We start from the raw sequence: 23,673 nt of genomic DNA on the forward strand, positions 1-23,673 counted from the left end.
ACGGTCACAAACAACATTTCCATCCAAAACTGTGCAGAAATAGTCTGCTCCCTGAAAATTCTATTTTTACCTGAGGATTATCTCTGTGATTATCTCAGGAAGGTCAATTTATACATGAAAATGGAGTACACGTTGATTTCTATCAAAATATATATATATTTTTTTTAGTAAAAATTTGTGTAGATTAAAAAATGAATCCCTAGTCCTGCTAGATATCCTGCTAGTTCTGTTTTGGATGATTACTTCCCCTGTTAATGTCAATCCTGAATCATTGGCTAGTTTGTGATTCATGAACCGCCTATGATGCTGGTATGCTGATATTAAATATAAGGATTAAACAGATATATCCAAATGGGGATACTACTGCTCAATTGTAGAATTATAGACACAGAAAAATAGAATTGGACGGCAGATAAGAACCCGTCTAGTCTGCCTTTTTCCCTGATGTAGTGACTCAGACCTTGATCAATCCTTGGTCTTTTCTTCAGGGTAGCTTTATGCCTATCCCATACACGTATAGTGTTCCTCACAGACAACTATAGACTAGAGGAAAGCGGGAATGGGGATGTGGAGGACCAGCTGTTTAACCAGCTGCAACAAGAGACCGAAGGGTGGTAAGGTTGTAGCGAGGATAGATTCAGCTGTAAACAAGACAGAGTGTTATGGGAAGCTTCCAAGAAACACTTAAATTTTTGGAGGAAAAGTGATTTAGTCTTTGCTGTAATTTTTTTTTTAAAATAACGATGATGTGGTTTGAGTAAAGAGGACATACCATGTCACACATAACTAATGTATGATAACGTTCAGCCGTAAAATACAGTGAAACCTACAAATAAACGGCCTGTAACCACCAGGCACCAAACACACAACTTTGGTGTGTGTCGGAGTGAGAATATTTTCTCTGAGATGAGAAATTCTTCTCTAGTAACATCTGTTACCCTCTTATAATAAGGGCTAGACATCTCCATGCAAACTAAATGACTTTAGCAAATGCATAATCAATTAGAAAAAATATACTTATCAAAGAATCTGAGCCAAAGAGAGGAGTTACTTGGGAGACAGTGTGTCTTATTTCATTAGCTGTCTGTAAAGGAAGGAGCATGAGACAGAAAGGAGCATCATGTGCAAATTAACCTCCAATTTGTTAACTGTGTTATTTTTAAGTGTTAAGACTGCCCCGGAGACCACTAGGGGTAAGGGCAGCATGACCAGGCTAGACAGCACCCCGGGAAGTGTTAATATTAGCAAGTGGGGGGCTTGTGAGAGCGAGGGGAAGGATACAGGATGTTAGGGAAGTCATTTTCTGGGGCTTGTAGGCTGGGGGAATTGGTTAGCCCAAACAGACCATGGAGCCAGAGGGTTACTGTTTCAGGATGTGGTAGTGAGCAGCAGGTGTGTTTCTGGATAAAAGGGGGCCAAAACTAATAAAACGGTACAGCCTTCCATATTATTTTGGAATCCTTGAGGGTATGTATGTCGGTATGTGAACCTTTTTACGGCCTGTGTTATTTTAAGGAACTTATTACATATTTACGGCTAACGGCATAAACTGTGAGAGGAAAAAATAGACTGGCAAATTACATATTAAAGCAAAGTGTGATACTGGTGATTTTTATTCCATAGAAAAGCCCAGACAAATGCTTCAGTAGTATAGGAAGACAAATCTCATTCAATAGACAATATACATATGCATATTGTTGGCTTAGGAGAGGGGTTTCCTGGTGGAAGGGAAATGTTAATTACCCATTAATAGGAAAAAATTATGACCGTGGTAGTAGTAGATAACAGACCAGCATGAACCTGCACAAGATAAGCCGCAACTACCCCAGTCTGGATTGTAAATTTGCAGGAGCAGGGCCCTCTTCTCATGTTCTACCAGTTTGTTATTGTGTGCGGTTTTAAATTATTTTACTGAGTTTGTTTTAACAGCAATATGGAATCTACTAGCACAATATAACTGTAATATAAATGTAATAAATGTAATGTGGTTGGCCATGTTTATCATGGGAGCTGCAGGTAGCGTTGGCCACCATTCCCCAACCAATAACTACAATTCCCATGAAGCTCAGTCAGCAATATGGCTGCTGAATATTTTTGTGTTTGTGCTGAAGACGTATTGTAGGTGGGAAGTCTGTGTCCATGAAGAAGAAGCTACCATAGTGAAGAGAAGGAGACCAGCTAGAGGAGAGAAGGAGACCAGCTAGAGGAGAGAAAGAGAGCAAGCCAAACTCTGACAGCAGAGGGGTGTACAGAATTAAATAAAACCTTTTTTGCCAACTTCTATGTGTTTTTGTGCCTCTATGTCTAGTTAGGCTACTCTTAACAGCCTCCCCTGCTGCTACTCCAGTGGGTCTCTTTGAATTTCCAGGGGAAGAATTTTCAACAAAATTGGCATCATTTTATTTTTAGGTTATGTTTCTCAATTAGGGCTGTAGAATGCTGGGACACAGAGTTATAAAACATTTTAAACACCTAGAAAAGGACATCAGGAAAGCTAGTGATTTTGGGTCCAAAAGAGGGACTGTTAACTGAAAAACTAGTTAACACAATAAATAAATGGTTTTTTTTGTTCAAGTATTTTCTGTCCTGCTAAGTCTCCAATAGCTTTATTTAATAAATTACACTTACATGGTTATGATGTCCTGATGAAAATTCAGAAAAACCTCGGATGGAATTACCTTAAAACAGAAATGGGAAAAGGACCTGAAAAATAAAAAGAATATGAACCTCAATATTCATTTCTTAAATAAAAATAATTAATAAAGTAAAAAAAATAATCTTACAAATTTATTCCAAATAAATAACATTGGAATTCTCTTTTTTTCCCAGCTTTTTGATTTTTGTTTTTAATCAACTACTATGGGTCCTATATCATAATGTAGTTTTTAAAACCCAAACACAGCAGTCTAACATGGAAAAGTAAGGCTTTAGGTATTTTTAAAATTATGTTAGTAGAGATGTATTTTGCAAATATAAAGTAAAATCGAATAGCTTAGGGTAATAGTAAATGAATATGTCTAATTTTAACACTAGAGTTAATCTCTGCAACTCCTTCTCTATGGCCCCCCATAATTGTTCAATAGAATAAGCCCCCAAGCCTTCCCAATGGTATTCTGCCTTTCATGTAATAAAAATTAGAAAATGTCTCTAGTTTGATAGAGTCTATAGCTTCCAACACACAAATCAATACAGTTTTACGTTATAAGATAAAGTATAATTAATCTTATTCTGGCCAACACACATCATAGAAAAGTTTGTAGTTAAAAGCACAAAATAAATACAGTTTTTTTCTTTACATAGAGAAGTGCTAATATAGGCTACATATACTATCGTCCTGAATGTGAGCTTGGATCCCGCACCTCAATTTATCAGAAAATGAATGAGGGGAAGTTTATCAAATATAATGGAAATTTCAGATTAAATCAGATTTATTTAAATATTTGGCCTGTTTGGGGGCACTTTACATTCAGGCTTTTACAATAATTTGTTTCTGACAAATACAATGGCAAATGCAAAATATGGTCCTATAATCCTGAAGACTAATGTTTTTTTTCCCCTTTAATATTTTCTAGTATTTTATGTTCCAGCCATATACTAGCAAATACGACCACAATCCTTTTCATAGAAAATACCACTACTTATGGAATCAGTTATAGCAAAGTGTTCAGAGAAAAGTTTCACTGTTAATCTTTAATAAAGAAAAAATATCACCCGGTACAAAATGCTTTTGTTGTATTCAAAAATATTGTTTGTTTATTTGGCCCATTATCTGAGTACAGCATGAAACTAAAATTATAATGCGGTAATTAATGTAGTGTTAATTATTGTCAACAATTAAACTGTGGAATGGAAAAGGCATACTGTTCTACTGTACTGTTGTTCATTATCATTTCTTATAAACCCTATGGCAGAAAATTAATTAACTCTGCTGATACATGGGTATGTCTCCTCGAGGCACAGAATGGGGTGATTTATATTAAACAGGAAAATTAAATAAGCAAGTTGCAATTACAAAAATACAGTTCATACATAATTAGCAGCCTAATGCACTGGTGATTACATTGAAACGTTTATTTCTTTTAATTACCAGGCAAACAAAGGGTTAATCCGGATTCAGGAAAACGGCTTATACCAGGGTTTGACACTGTATGTTTGTTCAGCCAAATGTCTCTTTTAGCCTTGGGTTCTGTAATACACTATTTAAGTAAAGCAAGGGGGAGTTCTTTGTTTTACATAAAAGTAGAGGAGGCAAATTATGAACAGTAAGTGGACCAGTGGGAAATTTATTGATTAGACTATAAAGAGGAAGCAGCGGAATGCAAAAAAAAATTGTAATTTGTAATGGAATTGGAAATTAAATTCACTTTGACAATAATATGTAATGACTCATTGGAGGAAAGCCATTAAAGAAGCTTATTAATAAGAACAAGACTTTATACCAGGGATGTCCAAGTTTTTTCTGCAATGGGCCACTTCATCAGAAATGTATGTGTGCGTGGGCTGCACTCATTCTTCATTGAGAGACAAAAAATTGCCTTTTAGCTGTCTAATGCATACAGGGTTAATTTGGCAATAACACAAAAGCCCTCCACAGCGGTTCCCCCTCCCTACATCTCATCACTCTTCTCTAAATACACTCCACACCGATCTCTCCGCTCATCCAATGATCTCCTTCTATCCTCTCCTTTGATTTCTAGCTCTCATGCACGCTTACAAGATTTCTCAAGGGCTGCTCCTATCCTCTGGAATGCCCTCCCCCGGCCTATCCGTCTTTCTCCATACCTTTATTCCTACAAAAAATCCCTCAAGACCCACTTCTTTAAGGACGCTTACAACATTGCACATTAACGCCTTCCTATATTCCTTTAGCTCACCTTTCCTAGTCCCTCTCCTGCCATACTTTTACTAGGATGGCTGGTCCATCCCTAACAACTGCACTTTCACGTATTGTGTAATACACCCTAAATCCAAATTGTACAGAGCTACTGAATTTGATGGCGCTATATAAAACAGTAAATAATAATAATAAATGATATTCCTGCAGGGCACTGTGGTCACTGTCTATACTTGGAGCAGGATGATAAGTGTATATATTCCCAAATTTGTTGACTAACCAGTTTATCCAAACATTTCTTAGTTTATATGAACCCACAACATAGTAAAGAGTTTATGCATTTAACTTAGTAATCACCAAAATATTATGCTCAAATCCTCTCATGTTTCACCCATGATCCCACCATTGCTTAGTCATCATATTCGTTGTTTAATACTACATGACTCCAGACTTACTAGACTCTCCGTTGAAGTAAAACAGGTAGATCTGGCTTGCAGTCTGGTTGGGGTTGGGGTACTAGCAAATTTGATCCCACAGCCTGTGCTGATCCAAGAGGATGTCAAGAGTTTCTTGGGTGCCTCCAAGAAAGCACCAACCATGTTAAATGAATAGATGAAGAACCCCACACTCGCTTTGCTTCAGGTAAATAATAAAGTGAAATTGTGATTACAAGAAGAGATGAATACTAAGGATACATGTGGAACAAGTTTCGCACCTGTACTTGTGGTTAGTCACAAGCTTATTCAGAGTATCACTGCTTTCTTTATTTTCTCACATTTAACTCCTTATCTGCCAACCCACCTCTTAAAGCCCTTCCCTGCCTTTCGGTTGATGTAAGAATTCTAAATCTAAAATCCTGGCACTCACATATAAAGTCATCCATGATTCTGCTTCCCTATACATTTGTGCTCTCATTTTAAAATAGTCCTTATGCTTTAATTGTGAATTATAGTTCTCCTCTTCACTTATCACCTCTTCTTTTTTCACACACACAAGACTCTCTCTTTCTTTCTCGCTTAATATTCAAGATAAGATCAAAACTTTCGCCTCTTGGAAAAGGTCTACAACATATTAAACTCCTTCACTGATAACACATTCAAGGTGATGCCCATAATCACATACTGTAACTACAGCTAATAAAGTACCTATTTCCTGAAAATCTGCTCCTCCATGCAGCTTAAAACAGCACGGCCCTTGTGGCTCTCGATTGTGACTGGGGTTATGTAGCTTTGTACTTGTAACTGGTTTAAGTAATTTACGGCAAAAAATATATACCTATTGTAGCTCATAGATAGTATAAGTGTGTTACGTTTGCAAAGGTGTGGAAACCAGGATGCAGGATACAAATGGACCAGTCTCTATGTGGTCAGATAGTCCAGGTCAGGAGCAGAGGAGTAACGAGGTCAGGAAACAAGCCGAGATCGGAACCAGGTATCAGGCAGAGAATGGTCAAAAACAATCCGGGTCAGGAGCTGAGAGGTCAACGTGGTCAGAGATCAAGCCAAGGTCGGTAACAGGCAGCAGGCAGAGAATGGTCGAACAATCCGGGTCAGGAGCTGAGAGGTTAACGTGGTCAGGAATCAAGCAAAGGTCGGTAGCAGGCAGCAGGCAGAGAATGGTCAAACAATCCAGGTCAGGAGCTGAGAGGTCAACGTGGTCAGGGATCAAGCCAAGGTCGGTAACAGGAATCAATATAACAGGTAAGTAACAGGTAAGCACCAGGTAAGAACAACAGCTAGTTGTAAAAACAACTGAGCACTGAACCGGCATCAGTGCTCTGCTTTTAAACCTGCCGCCCTTCCAGATCCCGCCTCCAACTATGAGGACGTCCAATGGGCGCGTTTCTTCTCCATAGGGGTAAGAGAACGGCAGGGGGGCGTGTCTTGGGATACTGGAGGTGTCCATTACTGTGCGGCGGTTCATTCTTGTGAACCGCCGCGGAAGAGGACCTTGCATGGCTGGATCGACCCGGGAGGGGTAAGTACCGAGTACCCGCCACTCGGGGGTACTCGGGAGATGCACTTCGCACCGGAGCGCGACGCCACGGGCACCCGGGCGACACGTCCCGGACGGGGCTGTGACGCCGCGGGTACTCAGGCGACGCACTCCGCACGGGAGCGCGACGCCACGAGCACCCGGGCGACGCATCCCGGACGGGGCTGTGACGCCGCGGGCACTCGGGCGACGCACCCCGCACGGGAGCGCGATGCGGTGAGTCCTCCCGGACCGTACTACGGCCGGGATCGTGACAGGCTCCCCTCCTGAGGAGGGGCCTCCGGCCCCTCAAGGGTCCAGGGCGACTGGGATGACCAGAATGAAATGCCTTTATCAGGTCTTCAGCGTGTAGTCCACGGGCGTCTTCCCATGAATTGTGACTGACATCATATCCTTTCCACTGGATGAGGTATTGAAGACGTCCTCGATATCGTCTGGAATCCAAGATGCTGGCTATCTCATATTCCTCCGTATCGTCTATGGTAACCGGAGCTGGAGGGTCGGGACTGCGTCCCGGGAAAGGATTAGCGTGATAAGGCTTTAGCAAAGATACGTGAAAGATGGGATGGATCCTCATCGTCTGGGGTAATTGTAGTTTAACAGTTACTGATGAGGGTGTGTTTAACACGACATACGGTCCTACGTATTTAGGTCCTAATTTTTTAGTGGGACAACACAGTTTGAGATGGATGGTTGATAACCATACCTTGTCTCCTGGTTTGTAGACCGGGGCAGCGGAACGCCGTCTGTCTGCTTGTGCCTTATATCGCTCTTGTGCCCTATGGAGGGTGTTGCGTAACATTTTGTGTGTCTCGAGTATGTTCTTTACGCGTTCCGTCACAGAAGGGACCACACTACGGATCGGAGAACCAGGAAGCATGGATGGATGTAGTCCGTACATCGAAAAGAAGGGAGACAAACGCGTAGAGGAGTGGATATGGTTGTTGTATGCAAATTCGGCGATGGGGAGCATCTCATACCAGTCATCTTGGAGATGGGTGGTAAAGCAGCGGAGGTATTGCTCTAGCGTTTGATTAGTCCGCTCCGTTTGGCCGTTGCTTTGTGGATGGAATGATGTAGACATGGAGCGGTGGATGTGGAGTGTGTCACAGAAGGCCTTCCATATTTTTGACGTAAATTGGGTTCCCCTATCTGACACAACAGTCTCTGGTAATCCATGTAAACGAAATATGTTGCGTATAAAAAGAGAGGCTGTTTCAGCAGCTGAGGGTAAGCGTTTGGCTGGTATGAAGTGGCCCATCTTCGTGAACCTGTCAACTACCACCATGAGGGTGGTGTGATGATGTGATACCGGTAGGTCTGTGATGAAGTCAATTGACAGGTCTGTCCAGGGTGTCGCGGGGACCGGGAGTGGGCATAGAAGACCAGCCGGCTTGTTCCGAGTGCCTTTGGCCCTGGCGCAAACAGTACAGGATCGAACGAATCGAAGGACGTCGTTGCGTACTGTGGGCCACCAAAACGATCTGTTTATCAGGTCCATAGTCTGAGTCATACCACCATGTCCTGCTGCTGGTGTGTCATGGCAGTATTGTAGAACTTGGAGACGTGCGGCAGGAGGTACATAAAGCAGGTCTCCGCGGTAGTAGTACCCGTTCCTCTTGCGTAATTGGAGGTTCTCTGGAGGGACGGTGTCAGATGCTTGGAAGTGGAACAAGTCCCAGAAAGAGTGGGTACCAGCCAAAAAATGCCCGGGCTTTAACACGGTCTCCTCGTCTTGTTGACGAGACGAGGATACGTCACACATACGGGACAGTGAGTCCGCCTTGGTGTTCTTTGCGCCTGGTCTATAGGTTATATGAAGTTGGAACCTGGTGAAGAATAAGGACCATCTTGCGAGTCTAGGTTTCAGCCGTTTGGCGGTCCTGTAATACTCCATATTTTTGTGGTCGGTGAAAACGGTAATGGGGTGTTGCGTCCCCTCCAACAGATGTCTCCACTCTTCTAGTGCTAATTTCATGGCTAACATCTCTTTTTCTCCGACTCCGTAATTCCGTTCTGCAGGAGTCATAGTACGCGAGAAGAAGGCCACCGGGTGGAGTTGGTTGTCGACATCGGCCCTTTGCGAGAGAACAGCACCGACCGCCGTGTCAGAGGCATCAACCTCCAACGTATATGGCTTTTGGTGCATCGGATGGATCAATATGGGGGCTGATGTGAATCGCTCCTTCAGAAAAAGAAATGCTCTCTGTGCGTCTTCAGACCAGTAGAATTTTCGTTTGACGGACGTGAGAGCGGTGATGGGCTGTATGACTTTAGAGAAGTTGCGGATAAACTTCCGATAAAAGTTCGCAAAGCCGACAAACCTTTGAACGCTCTTTCGATCCCTCGGGGCAGGCCACTGTAGGATGGCCTGAACCTTCTTTGGATCCATCTCTACTCGTGTAGGTGTCAAAATGAAGCCCAAGAACTCCACGGTCTGTGTTTCAAACACGCACTTCTCGGGTTTTGCGTATAGTTCGTTTTCTCGAAGACGTTCCAGTACCCTGGAAACGTGTTCTCTGTGTTCAACTAGCGATGGTGAGTAGATCAGTATATCATCGAGATAGACCACAACAAAACGATCTAACATGTCTCTGAACACGTCGTTCATAAAATGCTGGAACGTGGCTGGGGCGTTGCATAGCCCGTAAGGCATTACTAGATACTCGAAATGTCCATACCGGGATCGGAATGCTGTCTTCCACTCATGCTCCTCTTTTATTCTCACCAGATTGTATGCGCCTCTCAGGTCAATCTTGGTGAAGTAGGAGGCAGTGCCAACTCGTTCCATAAGTTCTGGGATCAACGGCAGAGGATATCGATTCTTTACTGTCACTTTGTTTAGTTCCCGATAGTCGACACAAGGACGTAATCCTCCGTCCTTCTTGGGAACAAAGAAAATCCCTGCTCCAGCGGGGGAGGTGGATGGTCGGATAAAGCCTTTGGCTAGATTCTCGTCGATGTAGGCCTTGAGGGTGACGAGTTCAGGTTCGGACATAGGATACAAACGGCCGAACGGAATAGGGGCTCCTGGGAACAAGTCGATCGGACAGTCGTACTCCCTGTGGGGTGGCAATCTGTTGGCTGCTTTTTTCTCGAACACATCAGCAAATCGGCTGTAATGACTCGGAATCGTGGGTATCGGAAGGGAGCTGTAGTCGTGTGCTATATTGATGGACGGAGGCGGTTTGTGTGAACAAGGGTCTTTATTGATATGAAACGACACAGAGTTGGATGTCCAGTCAATGTGAGGGTTTTGAGTTCGTAACCAGGGGAGTCCCAAGATAACTGGAAACACAGGAGAGGGTATAACATCGAATGATATGTACTCCGTATGATCAGGATCAACGTGCATGTGCAAGGGTGATGTCTCTGTGGTGATGGGACCGGACTGTAGAGGACGTCCGTCCACTAACTGAAGCAGTAGAGGTGTGGTCTTCTTCTGGACGGGTATGCCGTGTTGGCGGGTCACGTCTGTGTCGAGTATGTTACTGCTGGCACCCGAGTCAATCATAGCTGCGAGAGCGACGGTATTCCCCTTCCACTGTAAGGTAATGGAGAGGGACAGATGATGTGGTAAATGTGGAGAAACACCATGGGTGGCCGGAATGGATAATGAGGGTAGCTTACCCCGAGATGGTCGTCTCTTGTTTTGGCACTCGTTGGCGTAGTGGCCTGGGGTACCACAATACAGACAGAGATCAAGAGACCGACGTCGGTCCTTCTCGGCACCTGACAACGGGCCTCGGATGAGTCCCAACTGCATAGGTTCTTCTGGGGTCTCTTTGGGTGTGGTTTTTGGTGGTGGTCTGGCGGTGGACCAGGTGTGAGAAGGAGAGGCTAAGCGTTCGGCCTTTCTTTCTCTTAACCTCCGGTCGATTTGTATACACAATGTGGCGAAGTCTTCCAAAGATGACGGGATAGCGGAGCGAGCAAGTTCATCTCGTATCGAATCCGACAGACCCAGCCGGAACTGGTCGTGTAAAGCCGCCTCATTCCATGTTGTCTCGAGGGAGACACGTCGGAATTCGGCTATGTAGTTCTCTACTGGACGTTTCCCTTGGCGAAGGGCTCTTAAGGCACTGGTAGCGGACGTGGTCTGGAACGTATCGGCGTATAGTGCATCCATGGCCTGCCGGAAAGTGTTCCATGTGTCAAGCACCGGACTATTGTTACGGATCAGATGATGGGCCCAGAGTTGGGGTTCTTCAGACAAGAGGGCTATGACCGTGTGAATTTTGATGTAGTCATTAGCATAAGTTCTGGGTTTGAGACGGAACAATATTTGGCATGAGGTCATAAAAGTCTGGTACTTTGTGCGGTCTCCAGTGTACTTGTCTGGCAAGGGCACTTGCGGTTCCAGCGCTGTTGCTCCGTGAAGTACTGGTGGTTCAGGCACTTCGACTGGTGCTGGAGGCAGGTTGCCAGGTACTTGGAGAGCACCTTGAATTTGCACAATCTGTTGTTGCTGTTGATGTTGTCCGGTTTGGATCTCATGAAGGGATTGTGTAATTGTCGCCATCTGTTGGGCGAGAGCAGCGACAGCATCAGCTAATCCTGCGGTTTCCATGCTGGCTCAGTTGTTATGTTACGTTTGCAAAGGTGTGGAAACCAGGATGCAGGATACAAATGGACCAGTCTCTATGTGGTCAGATAGTCCAGGTCAGGAGCAGAGGAGTAACGAGGTCAGGAAACAAGCCGAGATCGGAACCAGGTATCAGGCAGAGAATGGTCAAAAACAATCCGGGTCAGGAGCTGAGAGGTCAACGTGGTCAGAGATCAAGCCAAGGTCGGTAACAGGCAGCAGGCAGAGAATGGTCGAACAATCCGGGTCAGGAGCTGAGAGGTTAACGTGGTCAGGAATCAAGCAAAGGTCGGTAGCAGGCAGCAGGCAGAGAATGGTCAAACAATCCAGGTCAGGAGCTGAGAGGTCAACGTGGTCAGGGATCAAGCCAAGGTCGGTAACAGGAATCAATATAACAGGTAAGTAACAGGTAAGCACCAGGTAAGAACAACAGCTAGTTGTAAAAACAACTGAGCACTGAACCGGCATCAGTGCTCTGCTTTTAAACCTGCCGCCCTTCCAGATCCCGCCTCCAACTATGAGGACGTCCAATGGGCGCGTTTCTTCTCCATAGGGGTAAGAGAACGGCAGGGGGGCGTGTCTTGGGATACTGGAGGTGTCCATTACTGTGCGGCGGTTCATTCTTGTGAACCGCCGCGGAAGAGGACCTTGCATGGCTGGATCGACCCGGGAGGGGTAAGTACCGAGTACCCGCCACTCGGGGGTACTCGGGAGATGCACTTCGCACCGGAGCGCGACGCCACGGGCACCCGGGCGACACGTCCCGGACGGGGCTGTGACGCCGCGGGTACTCAGGCGACGCACTCCGCACGGGAGCGCGACGCCACGAGCACCCGGGCGACGCATCCCGGACGGGGCTGTGACGCCGCGGGCACTCGGGCGACGCACCCCGCACGGGAGCGCGATGCGGTGAGTCCTCCCGGACCGTACTACGGCCGGGATCGTGACAAAGTGTATTTGAGCATGAATGTAAATGTATAATTGTACGTAATCATGAATGTGTATGTATAAGTATGTGTATGTATAAGTGTGTGTTAACATTAATCTGTATGAAAGTGTTTGTATGTACAAGCATGAGCTTGTAAGTGTTTGTGTGTTAACACAGATGTGTTATGTGTAAGTGTTTGTATGTAAGAATGTATGTGTAAGTGGTGTGTATGTGGTGGTGAGTGATTGAGTGTGTGTTGGCATGAGAGTGTAAGTGTTTGACAGCAAATGGATGGATGTGTATGTGTTGTGTTTACATCTGAATATGGATGTGTATACATAAGTGGTGTGAAAGGGAGTGTTTTGTTAGAATGAGTGTGTACATGTGTATTAGCGAGTATAAGTAAGTGTATCTGTGTTTACATGTACCAGAGTGTATGTTGCAAGGGACAATAATGATGGCACAAACCAGCTGTTAGGGGACAAAGGTGGCACAGACAGATTGGGGTTTAGGATGGCACTGATAAGCTATTTGGGGGTACTGTGGGACATGTTGCTTGGTGAAGTTGGGGAACAATGGGGCAATTTTCCCAGCACGGCCCTGTGGTCAGAGGCATCGGCGGGGGGGCAGAGGAGGCCATGGCCCCCCCACATCATGCTGAAATGTTGTTTTGACTCGGAGGAGAGAGAGGGGCAAAACTGGTCACTCATGAATACGTTTTCAGCAACCGCTCGGTGCCTCTTACTCTCCTCAGCGAGGCCTCTGTCTTGGTCGCTGTGCCAGCATTTTGCGCTGATCGCTGACGTAATATTTCGGCACTCAGCAGTGAAGCAGCACGCACCTCGGCAGAGCAGCGAGACAGAGGCCTTGCGCTCTTCCACAGCAGGACTTCTACAAGGTAAGTGAACTACAAAGGGGGGGGATAGGGTACATAGTGAGAAGGGGGGAGAAGGTAGATAGTGAGATGGGGGGGATGGGGGGGAGAGGGGGTAGATAGAAAGGGGATTGATAATGAGAAGGGGGGAGGGGTAGATAGTGAGAAGGGGGGACTATCTACTATTCTATATTTCCATACATTATTTATGTATACCTGGAAATGCAGAGTCTTATTCAGTTGATCTATACCTGCAGTGCTGTTTAAATGTATTGTTTATTGGACATATACCTGAACTACATGGAATAAGTAAAAGAGAATATATATATAGTGTATATGTAGAGTTTTATAATTGCCCCCCTACTTTGGTCCGTGTCCCCCCATGTGCCCCTTCTTATTATGAAAGCTGGAGACGCCACTGCCTGTGGTTATGCCCCTGGTTCTTATCTGTCGTGAGATTTTATGTTTGTACAAATACAGATCCCAAAAAGATTAAGGTCACCAAAGAAATGGACACAATTTAAGAATAAGGTGGTTTTAAGTAGCATTTTCTGAATGTGAGCTGATTCTTATTCGTATTGGTCAGTTCAGCGGCACCCTAAAATCGATATTTATATGCTTGATTGTTTTTCCATTTTTGTGTATAGATCATAAAAAGACTAAACATTTACATTCAAACAAGAGTTCAGTTTTCCCGTATGTAATGACAAAATGTAGACAATATGGAATGATTTCATACTAAAAAATCTTTTCTGTATGACAATAAACATTGCATTCTGTATTATGTTTATTGTTATTATCATTCTTAAATTGACTTTTGGGCAAATGTGAAATGTTAGACATAACAATAACACACTTTTCTGAGAACATCAGTTTCTGATAAATCAATTTTTATAGCAGCCGCTCATCATCTGAACTGTTTATATTTCATTTAGAAGATGAGTGGAAGGTCAGGACATCCATGTTCGAAAGCAAGAGAAGATTAATTTACTTAGTACGTACAGCGAGGTACTCTGAAATCGGTTACAGGCACTTCATTCAGAAAATTACAGTATCAGTTACAGTATAATATTGATTTGCAACACTGGCTATAACTGTTAACATAATTGTCAAGCATTAATCCTGTATTAAAACTTAAATTAAATAGATTCCTAATCTATAATTGCATGCAACTGCAGTTTTTCTAAAATAGCTGAACTTTTTTTAATGCTTATAGAATCCTTAGTAAGTATGCAGTCTTTTTTTCCAGTTTTGTGTGCTTTTTGATTTAAAAAAAAAAACGGCATCTTTTGAATGAGACAGAAGACTCACTAAAATGTAGATGGATTTCAGTTGTCACAACGGGTAGCCAAAGTATCCATGACAAGAACAGTAGTAGTGATCACTGACCATGTGGGGGATATAATAAACTATGGTTCATGTGCCATTGCCAATCTATGCATAGGTTTTAGAAGCTGTCGGTGTGGCCTGTTAAAGGAGAGTAGCAGTTTTAGCCAAGTTCATTATGTGGGTAAAGTGGGCTTTTGAGGGCCCCTTTAAAAGCCCACTTTACCCAAAGCTCAAATAAGGCTAGATGGCTTATAGATATGGTTCTCATCTCCTGATGTGTCTGTTTTAATGTATATTTGTTATGTATGTTGTACTGTGTCATTTGTTAGCGTTTAATAAATAAAATATTTATTTAAGCCCCCATACAGCTTGCCTCTACTATCTTTGTCAGTGCCACCAAACAGCTTGTCTGTGACAGCTTAGTCCCTAAACAGCTTGTCTGTGCCATCTATGTCCACAGACAACTTGTTAGTGAACCCAAACAGCCTGTATGCTCCACCTTTGCCCCTAAAAAGCCCACCTGTGACATCTTTGCTCCAAACAGCCTGCAAGTGCCATCCTTGCCCCAAACAGTTTCTTGGTGTCCCCCAAATAGTGCCATATTTGCCCTAAAACAGTCTGCTTGTGCCATCCTTGTCCCCAAACAGCCTGTGTCTTTGACCACACCACTTACTTGCAGGAGTGGTGTATCTCTCTTGCTATGTGATGTGTGCAGACTGATCCAGCATGCAGGAAGTGAATGTGATGTAATTTCCTACACATTGTTTTAGCCATACCAGCACGCAGGGAAAGAGTGTGAGAAATCATCCAACCAGATGATTGCTACACTCTCTATGCTGCTGTCACTTAGTGGCTTTGAAGGGGGTGATAATTGGGACAAATGGTTGCACGGGTCACCTGGGCCCTCTAAAGTGGCTAACCACAATTGTTATGCCCATAGAAATTCTTGCTTACGTAAAGAAACTCATTTGTTTGAGTTTTGTCACCTACTCAGCAAACACTAGAAATACTAATACTAATATTCTTCGAAAGGAGGCAATGACTAAGATTTCCCCTCCCATTGCTACCTTTCCCAGAATAGTCAAGTTGAAGTTATTGGTCTGATGAGATACAGTAGGATATTCAATAATTAGCCTGGCATTATTAAAATTATATTTTAAAGGTAATTTATATCACAATAATATAATAAAAGGACAAATAAGGACAAAATTGATATAGGGTGAGGGAACAACAGAAAGTAGGTATTAGAAGGGGCCAGAAATTGACCTATGGTCTCTAAAATACAGGAAAGGTCAGGGATAAAAAAAACATGAGATTGTTAAGTAAAAAAGGCTAGTTTGAGTGGCTTTTTAAAAAGGATGTATTTGTTTTTTGTTTTTCTTTTTTAGTGCATTATAAGTAATTACATTTTTACAAGGTCACCCTGTACACATCTGCCTGCAGGCACATTGGCAGTATTCCTCCCAAGTACTGTACATCTGCAGTTAATGTGACCATATAGCAAAACAAACATGATAAATAGTTAGCAAAGTGGGCCACTTAGACTATTTTGGACACATTGTACAGCCTAAAAGATTTTTATTAGGTGACTGACAGATGAAAAACAGGGTGCCATTATTCAGGGGGGGTAATTCATCCTTAGTCATATAGAATTTTCAACATATCAAGATCACTCAGCTTTTAAAAAAACACCACCACAACAACAACAATATGGCTGAACACCGTTTGCTAGCATAGCATATTATATTTTTACCAGATGTAAAGTTTAAAAAATGTCAAAACAAATGTTTAAAAAACACGATGTTAAGGGAAAGATAGAAATTGACTTTTTGGAGCCTACTTTCAAAAATAGGTGTTGTGTCTGTTCATGATAATGATCTGTTTTTTTTGTGTGAAAATGTTATAATAAAACAACAGGGTTGAGATTAGAGCCTGACTGGGGAATAAAAATAGGCACTGGCACTTTAAGGCCAGCAGCTGAATGACATATGTGACAATTGCTCTTCTGCAGCTGCTTATATACTGTTAGAGCAGCAGTAATCATATATGAGCAGCCAGTCTGGGCCTAATTGAGCACTGACGTAACTACAGGGGTCGCCTCTAGGGGGCCCGTAGCGACCTCTCCGACCCCTTGTCCATGTCTCCTCGTACTGATTCAATATAGTTTAGAAACAGCCCTTCTTTCCTGGTTGGAATGGTCCTTTCTAAACTAATTTGAACAAGCACAAGGAGACAGTATCGGGGTCACTTGACCCTGTTGTGAAACAGTGTGTGAGTAGCCGGACAGAAAGCTGCAGTAGTGATGAGAGGTAAGCGGGGGCAAAAATTAATGTGTGTATGTATGATTGTTAGCATGGATGTCTAATTATGTGTGTCGGTGTGTGAGCATGGATGTGTACTTGTGTGTGTGAGCATGGATAGTTATGCCCCTGTAATTCAGATAATAGGGTTTGCTTAAAATAATGAATGAAGCCCAATTGGACAATGCAGTTACTGTGGCAGACGAATAAATAAATTGTACAACTTCCTGTGGTGATTTTAAACCTACACAATATACAGTTATTTTTGTATTCAGATGATACTGTACATTCCCTGCAGCATAGGAGATATTTCAGCTTAGGACTCCATCAATATGACTTTGGTGCTAAATTCCTGCCTACCAGTCTGGAGTTTAAAATAAGCTCATTGGGGCCCATGGTCTAGGGCTACTCAGTCAACAAGTATGGCCTTTGAAGCTGATATTAATGTCATTCTGAAAGTATTTTTTAATCATATACCTTACTCCTGGATGAGTGAAACCTATTACACTTCATTTGGGAAAGGGAAGTCAATGTTTTGTTGCTAATAGTGAATTAAGCTGTCTCCGTTCATGTACAGGACCAATCTATCTACTTATTAAGCTAATATTGTTTTTAGTAAGGAGTACAAGATTTCTAACCAAAACCAGGGAGAGGATGTGCCCAGAGGAGAAGGTAGGGAGACATTCAGACAACAACAGTGTCAGAGAGAGTTAATGAGAGTGTCAGAGAATTAGTGTGTGAGAGAACGTGAATGAGAGAGCATGAGAGAGGATATGAGAGTGTCATGAATGAGGATGAGTGTCAATGAATTTAGTTTCCGAATGTAAAAAGCCCTCTGACCAAAAACTAAATTGTTCTTATAATGGAAAGCAAAGTCTCCTTTTTGATTGTTTTGTCTTTGATTGTTTTCTTGTTCTGATACACTGGACTGGTAACATGTACCATGAATACAAAAAAATGACAAAAGAAGTCTGCACAAATGAACAGGCTCTTTCCAGCCTTATACAAAAATAAAAGCATTCATTTATTGTGACATACAAAAAGTAGAGGACAATGTTTTTGCTAACCCATTCCAAGCTTTATCAAGACCATAAAAAAATAATGTTTTATTTTTCTATAAGACAGAAAGTGCCTGTTCGGTTATAGGGCCAGACTGGCCTGCGTGACAATCTTGAGGCCAGCTATCTGATTTTATGTGTGGCTGTGGCCACGACCGCAGCTGTGACTGAGGGCAGCCCTACACTTACACATACATACACATACATGCATCCACTCTAACACCTGATACATACGTATATACACAGCCCCTCTAACACCATACACATACATACATATATACATACACACACAGGCACTCCAACACTATACACTTACACATAAATACCTAAACACACCGCCCTTTTAACACTATACATATATGTACATACACACAACACCAACTACTTACACACATACACTCACTCTATCTGATCATCCATGCAGCTCACACAATTCTCTTCCCTCTTACATTTTAGCTCTAAATGTTTTTTTTAGGAGAGCTACAAGTTTATTTGCTTAAACTGTACTGTGAAAGTAATTTCTGTAAATAACAATGTTATCCTTAATTTATGTCAATCAACATGAAAATATATAATTATATATAGTCTATAATTATATAAACTATACCAGTGCTCTCCCAGTTGGTGCCAACACATTAGATGGTGTTATGGACCACAGTGATATTGGAACTATGTGTTTTGTATCTTATGACTAATGTGTTTTTACTTCAAATTGTTTCTGCGTAGAATTAATATTGTAATGGTCATATCTAAAATTATCTCAATCTTCCATCACCGTAAAGCTGTAGCTATAAACAGATTTTTCTCATTAGCATTTAATTAGTTTTTTTGTGTAATTCTAAGTAATTGCTAAGTATTACTTCTAAGAACCTTGTGTACCAGCAGGAATAGAGCAGCCCTAGTGTTCGAAATAAATGTCTAATCAGATAATTAATAAGACCCTAAGAAATCTGTAATGCATCAGAGTGTTGTATACTATACGAATTATGCCTGGAAAGATCAATAATTTAGGATTATGTAAGAACATTTCCAGCTACCAGATCATAAAGACAGAAGTGAGTTTTCTTTTAACATGACTGTTCTTTTCTTGTCCTGAAGGTGTTTGCCTAGCAGGTAATGCGCCAACTGTTCTCTTCAGGCTTTGCAGGTTTCAAACATGAACTCAAGGGCAGAATGCACTGGGAATGCATAATCATGCATTTGCAATGCCTGTGCACTCGGTACTGTGCATTCATTCGCAGAAGACTGCGAGGTCCTATCTGACATAAGCCAGGAAGCAGCCTCAGTGAAAAGTAAAAGTAAAAAAGCAGTGTTTCTAAGTGAAGAGAAAGGCGTAAGAGAAAATTGAATCACTAATCTCATTTGAGCAGGGCCCTCCTCATGTGTTTAGCAAGTCAAATTGCTATGTTATATACTATTTGTTATGTCCTGTCTACCCATTGCGCAACGATACAGAATATGATGGCACTAAATAAAACAATAAATAAATAATAATAATAATGATGCATACAATGTGACAATGACTACTTTCATTATCTTTAGAACCGAACTGTATACCTGTTATAACTGTATACCTTATAGAACTGTTAGTGTATAGGTAACACAATGTCTAAGCAATGTGTAAGCATTAGTGGGGGTGCATTCATATTTTCAATATCAAAACTCCTGCTTTATTGTACTCTTTATGCATGCTGTATGTACAGATCCATACAATTTCTGAGCTTGAATGCACTTGGATACCTCTGCATATCACCCTCCCTGCTTTGCTAATTTATTTTTTTCTCAAGCAGGAGAGCAGTGTTTGGTAATGGCCACTTCACCACCTACCGTCCTCCCATTCCTCATCTACTAAAGGCTGTTTGAGGCTAGTCATGCCCCAACACATGGCCTAGCAGCATGTGTGGCTAGCACTGCCGCCTTGAAAAGGAGGAAGGTTCCTCTTAGCGTACCCAGGGAAGTTCCCAGAAATGCTTTTTACTAGATCAATATCTAATAAAACTTTCTTTCTTCGGGCACCTTAAGGAAGTAGGAGTTCAAAGATTTGTTAAAGTTTTAACATCCAGTAAACTCTAGGATGCAGTAGGTTTCCTTTGCTTCCTCTGAGATGTTCAGCTGTTGATGTTGTCAGAGGAAATAGTCACCATGCTTACTGCACTGTACAGTGACACTTTAAAGGGGAACTACCACTATTTTCATGTATATTGTCAGTATTAATGTAAGCTAAAGAGTTTTCGTTACTTCAAGTGGATGAGGAGCAAAATCCAGTGCTGACGTCAGACACATCTTATCATTCTTCTCATGGAATTGTCACAAATAATGACACATTTTGTAGTTTTTGCGACAATACATGGCTTGTGTAACGATGTTTAGTGTCATTCGTGGCATAAATATCTACATAATTACGTTGTGTACTGGATCACATGTGACACTATCAGTGCCATGATCTTGTCTGCAAAAGGTTTCCAGGTTGCGAGAACTAGCTTCCAAATATCAGAGGATCATGGGTAGGGGAGAATTCACGTGCAACATAAATAAATTATAAGGTTACTATTTGTGAGACTTTTTTTGATCAATATTATATATATTTATGTGTTTTACAATCACAGAACAAAAACTAGCAGATATAAAAGCATGCTGGGGGTTGCCATTTTAATTTATTTCCTTAACAAGGCTATAGTAAGAAAAGTAAGAAAATCTTATAGAGTAGTGAAGCTCCACAGACGTCAGAATAAGCTAGTTCTAGGACAAAGTCCCAATAACTAGTGGTCTTCATCCCCAGATCTTTTTGGAACCTATCAACACTGATCCTCTCTTTGCTTTGCGTTGAAATGTGTGTATGTGCATCTATATATAGTACATATAAATACATATTAGACTTTGCATTCAGATTGGTAAAACATTTAATTTTAATGAAAGTTGCCAATTTTGTAAATTCGTACAAATTTACAAAACGAGACTGGGCCCCAATGAAACAAATGAAAATAAAGCAAAGAAGCTAAGAATTTTCATTTCAATTTCATTGTTTTTTCACTCACCCTCGTTTACTCTCTCATGCTCTTTCACACTATCTCACTTGCATTCTCTCACACTTTCATTTACTATCTTTCATGTATTCTCTAAATGTCTCCTTGTCTTCTCCACTGACTGCTTCCATGTCCCTGTCTCCTAGCCACCTTCTCCTCCATTTTCTTCTTCTTCTTCTTTATCACAGCATCAAACAGGACCAAACAGCTCCAGTGGCAGTGGTTTACATTGTATGGAAGAATTCATGAGAGCATCATAGTAATGACACTGAAAGATCACGCAATGCAGCTGTGAGGTACAAAAAATAGGACAAAAGAGACAATAGAACAGAAGGAAAAAAAGACCACAAGAGGCAGAAAGCAGAGAGAGAGGTGGGGAAAATGGCTTGCTAAAGGCGGGAAATCCAGAGAAGGGGCTTTTCTCGTATAATTGCTTTAGGGCCCATAGCTCCTTAATCTGGCTATGTATGACTACAATGATGCATTTTAGTACACAGAGGCATAAATCTTAGGGGTGCCTATTTTAGGAAATTCCCTTCCATTCCCATTGTTCTTCTTACCCTCTTTCACAAATATGATTACAGAGAGTGCGCTAGTGGGGCAGCGGGGAGATTCCTCCTTCTGTTGATACAAATTTTTTTTTGCCCTCCTATGTATGCGTGTATATGGAGACTGGATGTGACATTGACTAATGCCCAGGATCTCTTCACACGTACAGACTAACATGAGATTACAGGTCTACGTAGATGCAGCAACAAATCCGTTTCACTCTACAATATGATAAGGTCCAGGGGTAGCAGTGGGTGCAGAGCACTTCAGATGAAACTTCTCCAACCATTTTAGTTACGCCACAGGTAGTCCTAAAGCATTGGTTTATTAAATCATACAGTTGTCCCGTGTCTCAAAAAAATACACATTTTTTAAATATGAGTGTACAAAACCAGGAGTGTGATGCACAGCTTTGAACATACGTTCCCTTTTTCATTTCAGCTGAACATTTTTAACATTATGTCCCACTTAAGACAAATTCAGATGTCTTTTTATTTATATATCTGATAAGAACCTAGAAACATCGAATGGTAATTTACAGACATTATTTATGGTGGAAAAAGTATTCTTGTGCGGAGTTTATAATTCAAAACTCATGACTTTATATTTTGGTGTGAAAGTATGTTACTCTGTTTCTTTTAACTGCTTTAGTGAGATTAGTCAATATACTATTGGGAAGGGTACTGAAAGTACAACAAATCGGAAAACAAACTATGCTTGAATCGTGAAAAGCTGGAGATATTTCGCTTTATATATCTATATCTATATATCTATATCTATATCTGTATATATATATATATATATATATCTATATATATATATATATATATATATATATATTATGTCCAAACCATATGTATATGCATGCCTTGAATTTGCAAAGTCCTTATATCCCTTAAGAAATATATTAAAATATTCCATTCTCTCCATAATTTACAAAAGGTAGTTTTTAAAAAAAATTTAGTTTTTTGTTTAATAAAATACAACCAGAAATCATATAATGTTTGTTACATGTGCCTAGTGTCCCATGTTTAGAAATAGACAATAACACAATATAATTTTGCTGCCAGGTAAAAATACTGAGCATAAGTTCAGTGCCATATTGTGTATGGGAAATGACATATTAATTTTGGGGCTTCATTGAAACATATTTCTATTTTCTGAAACACATTTGCGGCATATTCTCTGCAAAACTATTTTGTGAATGTTCTAAACAATACCCATATTTAAAAGAGAAAGTGCGGACAATTCAAATGATTTATTGACTGCTTTTTCTCTTTTATACTAAGACTTGTGCTTTTTTTCTAGCAAACTGAACATTTCAGAAATGTTTTCCAACAAAAGGAAAAAAAAGTTCTCATGAAACCAGCTTTGAACTTTTGAACCGTAATTTTTTCCCAAAAAAAATATTGATGAAGAAAATACAAAAAACAGCCTGTGCAATAATTAAAATAAATTAAAAATAATTCCCTAAATATTATACTGGATATTTAATGGGATATATATTGTTATATTATATATTATGCAGCTGGTCTGTCTTAGCCTATATTCATTGTATTTGTGCCATACTTACAGATGTAGTCCAGGTGTTCTGGAGCCTGCCAAATGCCCTGGGCATGTAAGACTCACTCCACTACAGTCACAGAGCTTGCAACCATTAGTTTGAACGGATCTCGTTGGTTTCAGGTAAGCAAGATAAAGAAAAAGGTACAACAAATTCAGAGTCAACATGATGAGCTTGGTCTCAGCAGTTTCCTGGCCGTATTATTTTAATTCCATTTTTTCTTTTCTGATGTCCATAACTGAATTGGAGCAGAGAGATCGAACAGTTTGTGTTTCTTGAATGCAACGTGAGCCTATTTTTAGCCTGCATACAGACTGACTAAACATGTATCCTTGTGAGAGCTCCTCCTGTCTTTAACTTTACAAAACTATTTTTTTTTTTTTTCCAGAAACCCTAAGTAATTTATTATCGCACATCAAAAGATATTGTGTAATGTCCCCTTAATCAAATGTTGTCATTTAATCAAAATTAAAAAGCAGACATTTTTTATTTATGATCTGTTTGTAATTTCGGGCCGGGCAAATTATTTTTTGTGGTCGTGAAAGGGAAAAGGCTTTCTCAGAGAAATTATAAGAAGAATGCCGTTTGTTTCTGTTAATGCTTTAAGAAAATATTAGTCTAAATGGTTCTGTGT

General features: G+C 41.3%; 1 protein-coding gene across 1 annotated transcript in view; it reads right to left on the reverse strand.

Moving 5' to 3' along the window:
* Positions 1-23,206, reverse strand: part of LHCGR (luteinizing hormone/choriogonadotropin receptor) — a 66,310-nt gene extending 43,104 nt beyond the window's left edge. The window contains exons 1-2 of the mRNA XM_089481359.1: positions 23,049-23,206; positions 2,629-2,703 (exon numbers count right to left, since the gene is read on the reverse strand). Coding sequence (XP_089337485.1) covers positions 2,629-2,703; positions 23,049-23,206 — 233 coding nt within the window. The remainder of the gene's footprint in view (positions 1-2,628; positions 2,704-23,048) is intronic.
* Positions 23,207-23,673: the final 467 nt, after the last annotated feature.

This window comes from Sceloporus occidentalis, unplaced genomic scaffold (genome assembly GCF_023333645.1).
Source record: "Sceloporus occidentalis isolate IW3139 unplaced genomic scaffold, rSceOcc1.0.p SCAF_15, whole genome shotgun sequence".
Lineage (NCBI taxonomy): Eukaryota > Metazoa > Chordata > Lepidosauria > Squamata > Phrynosomatidae > Sceloporus > Sceloporus occidentalis.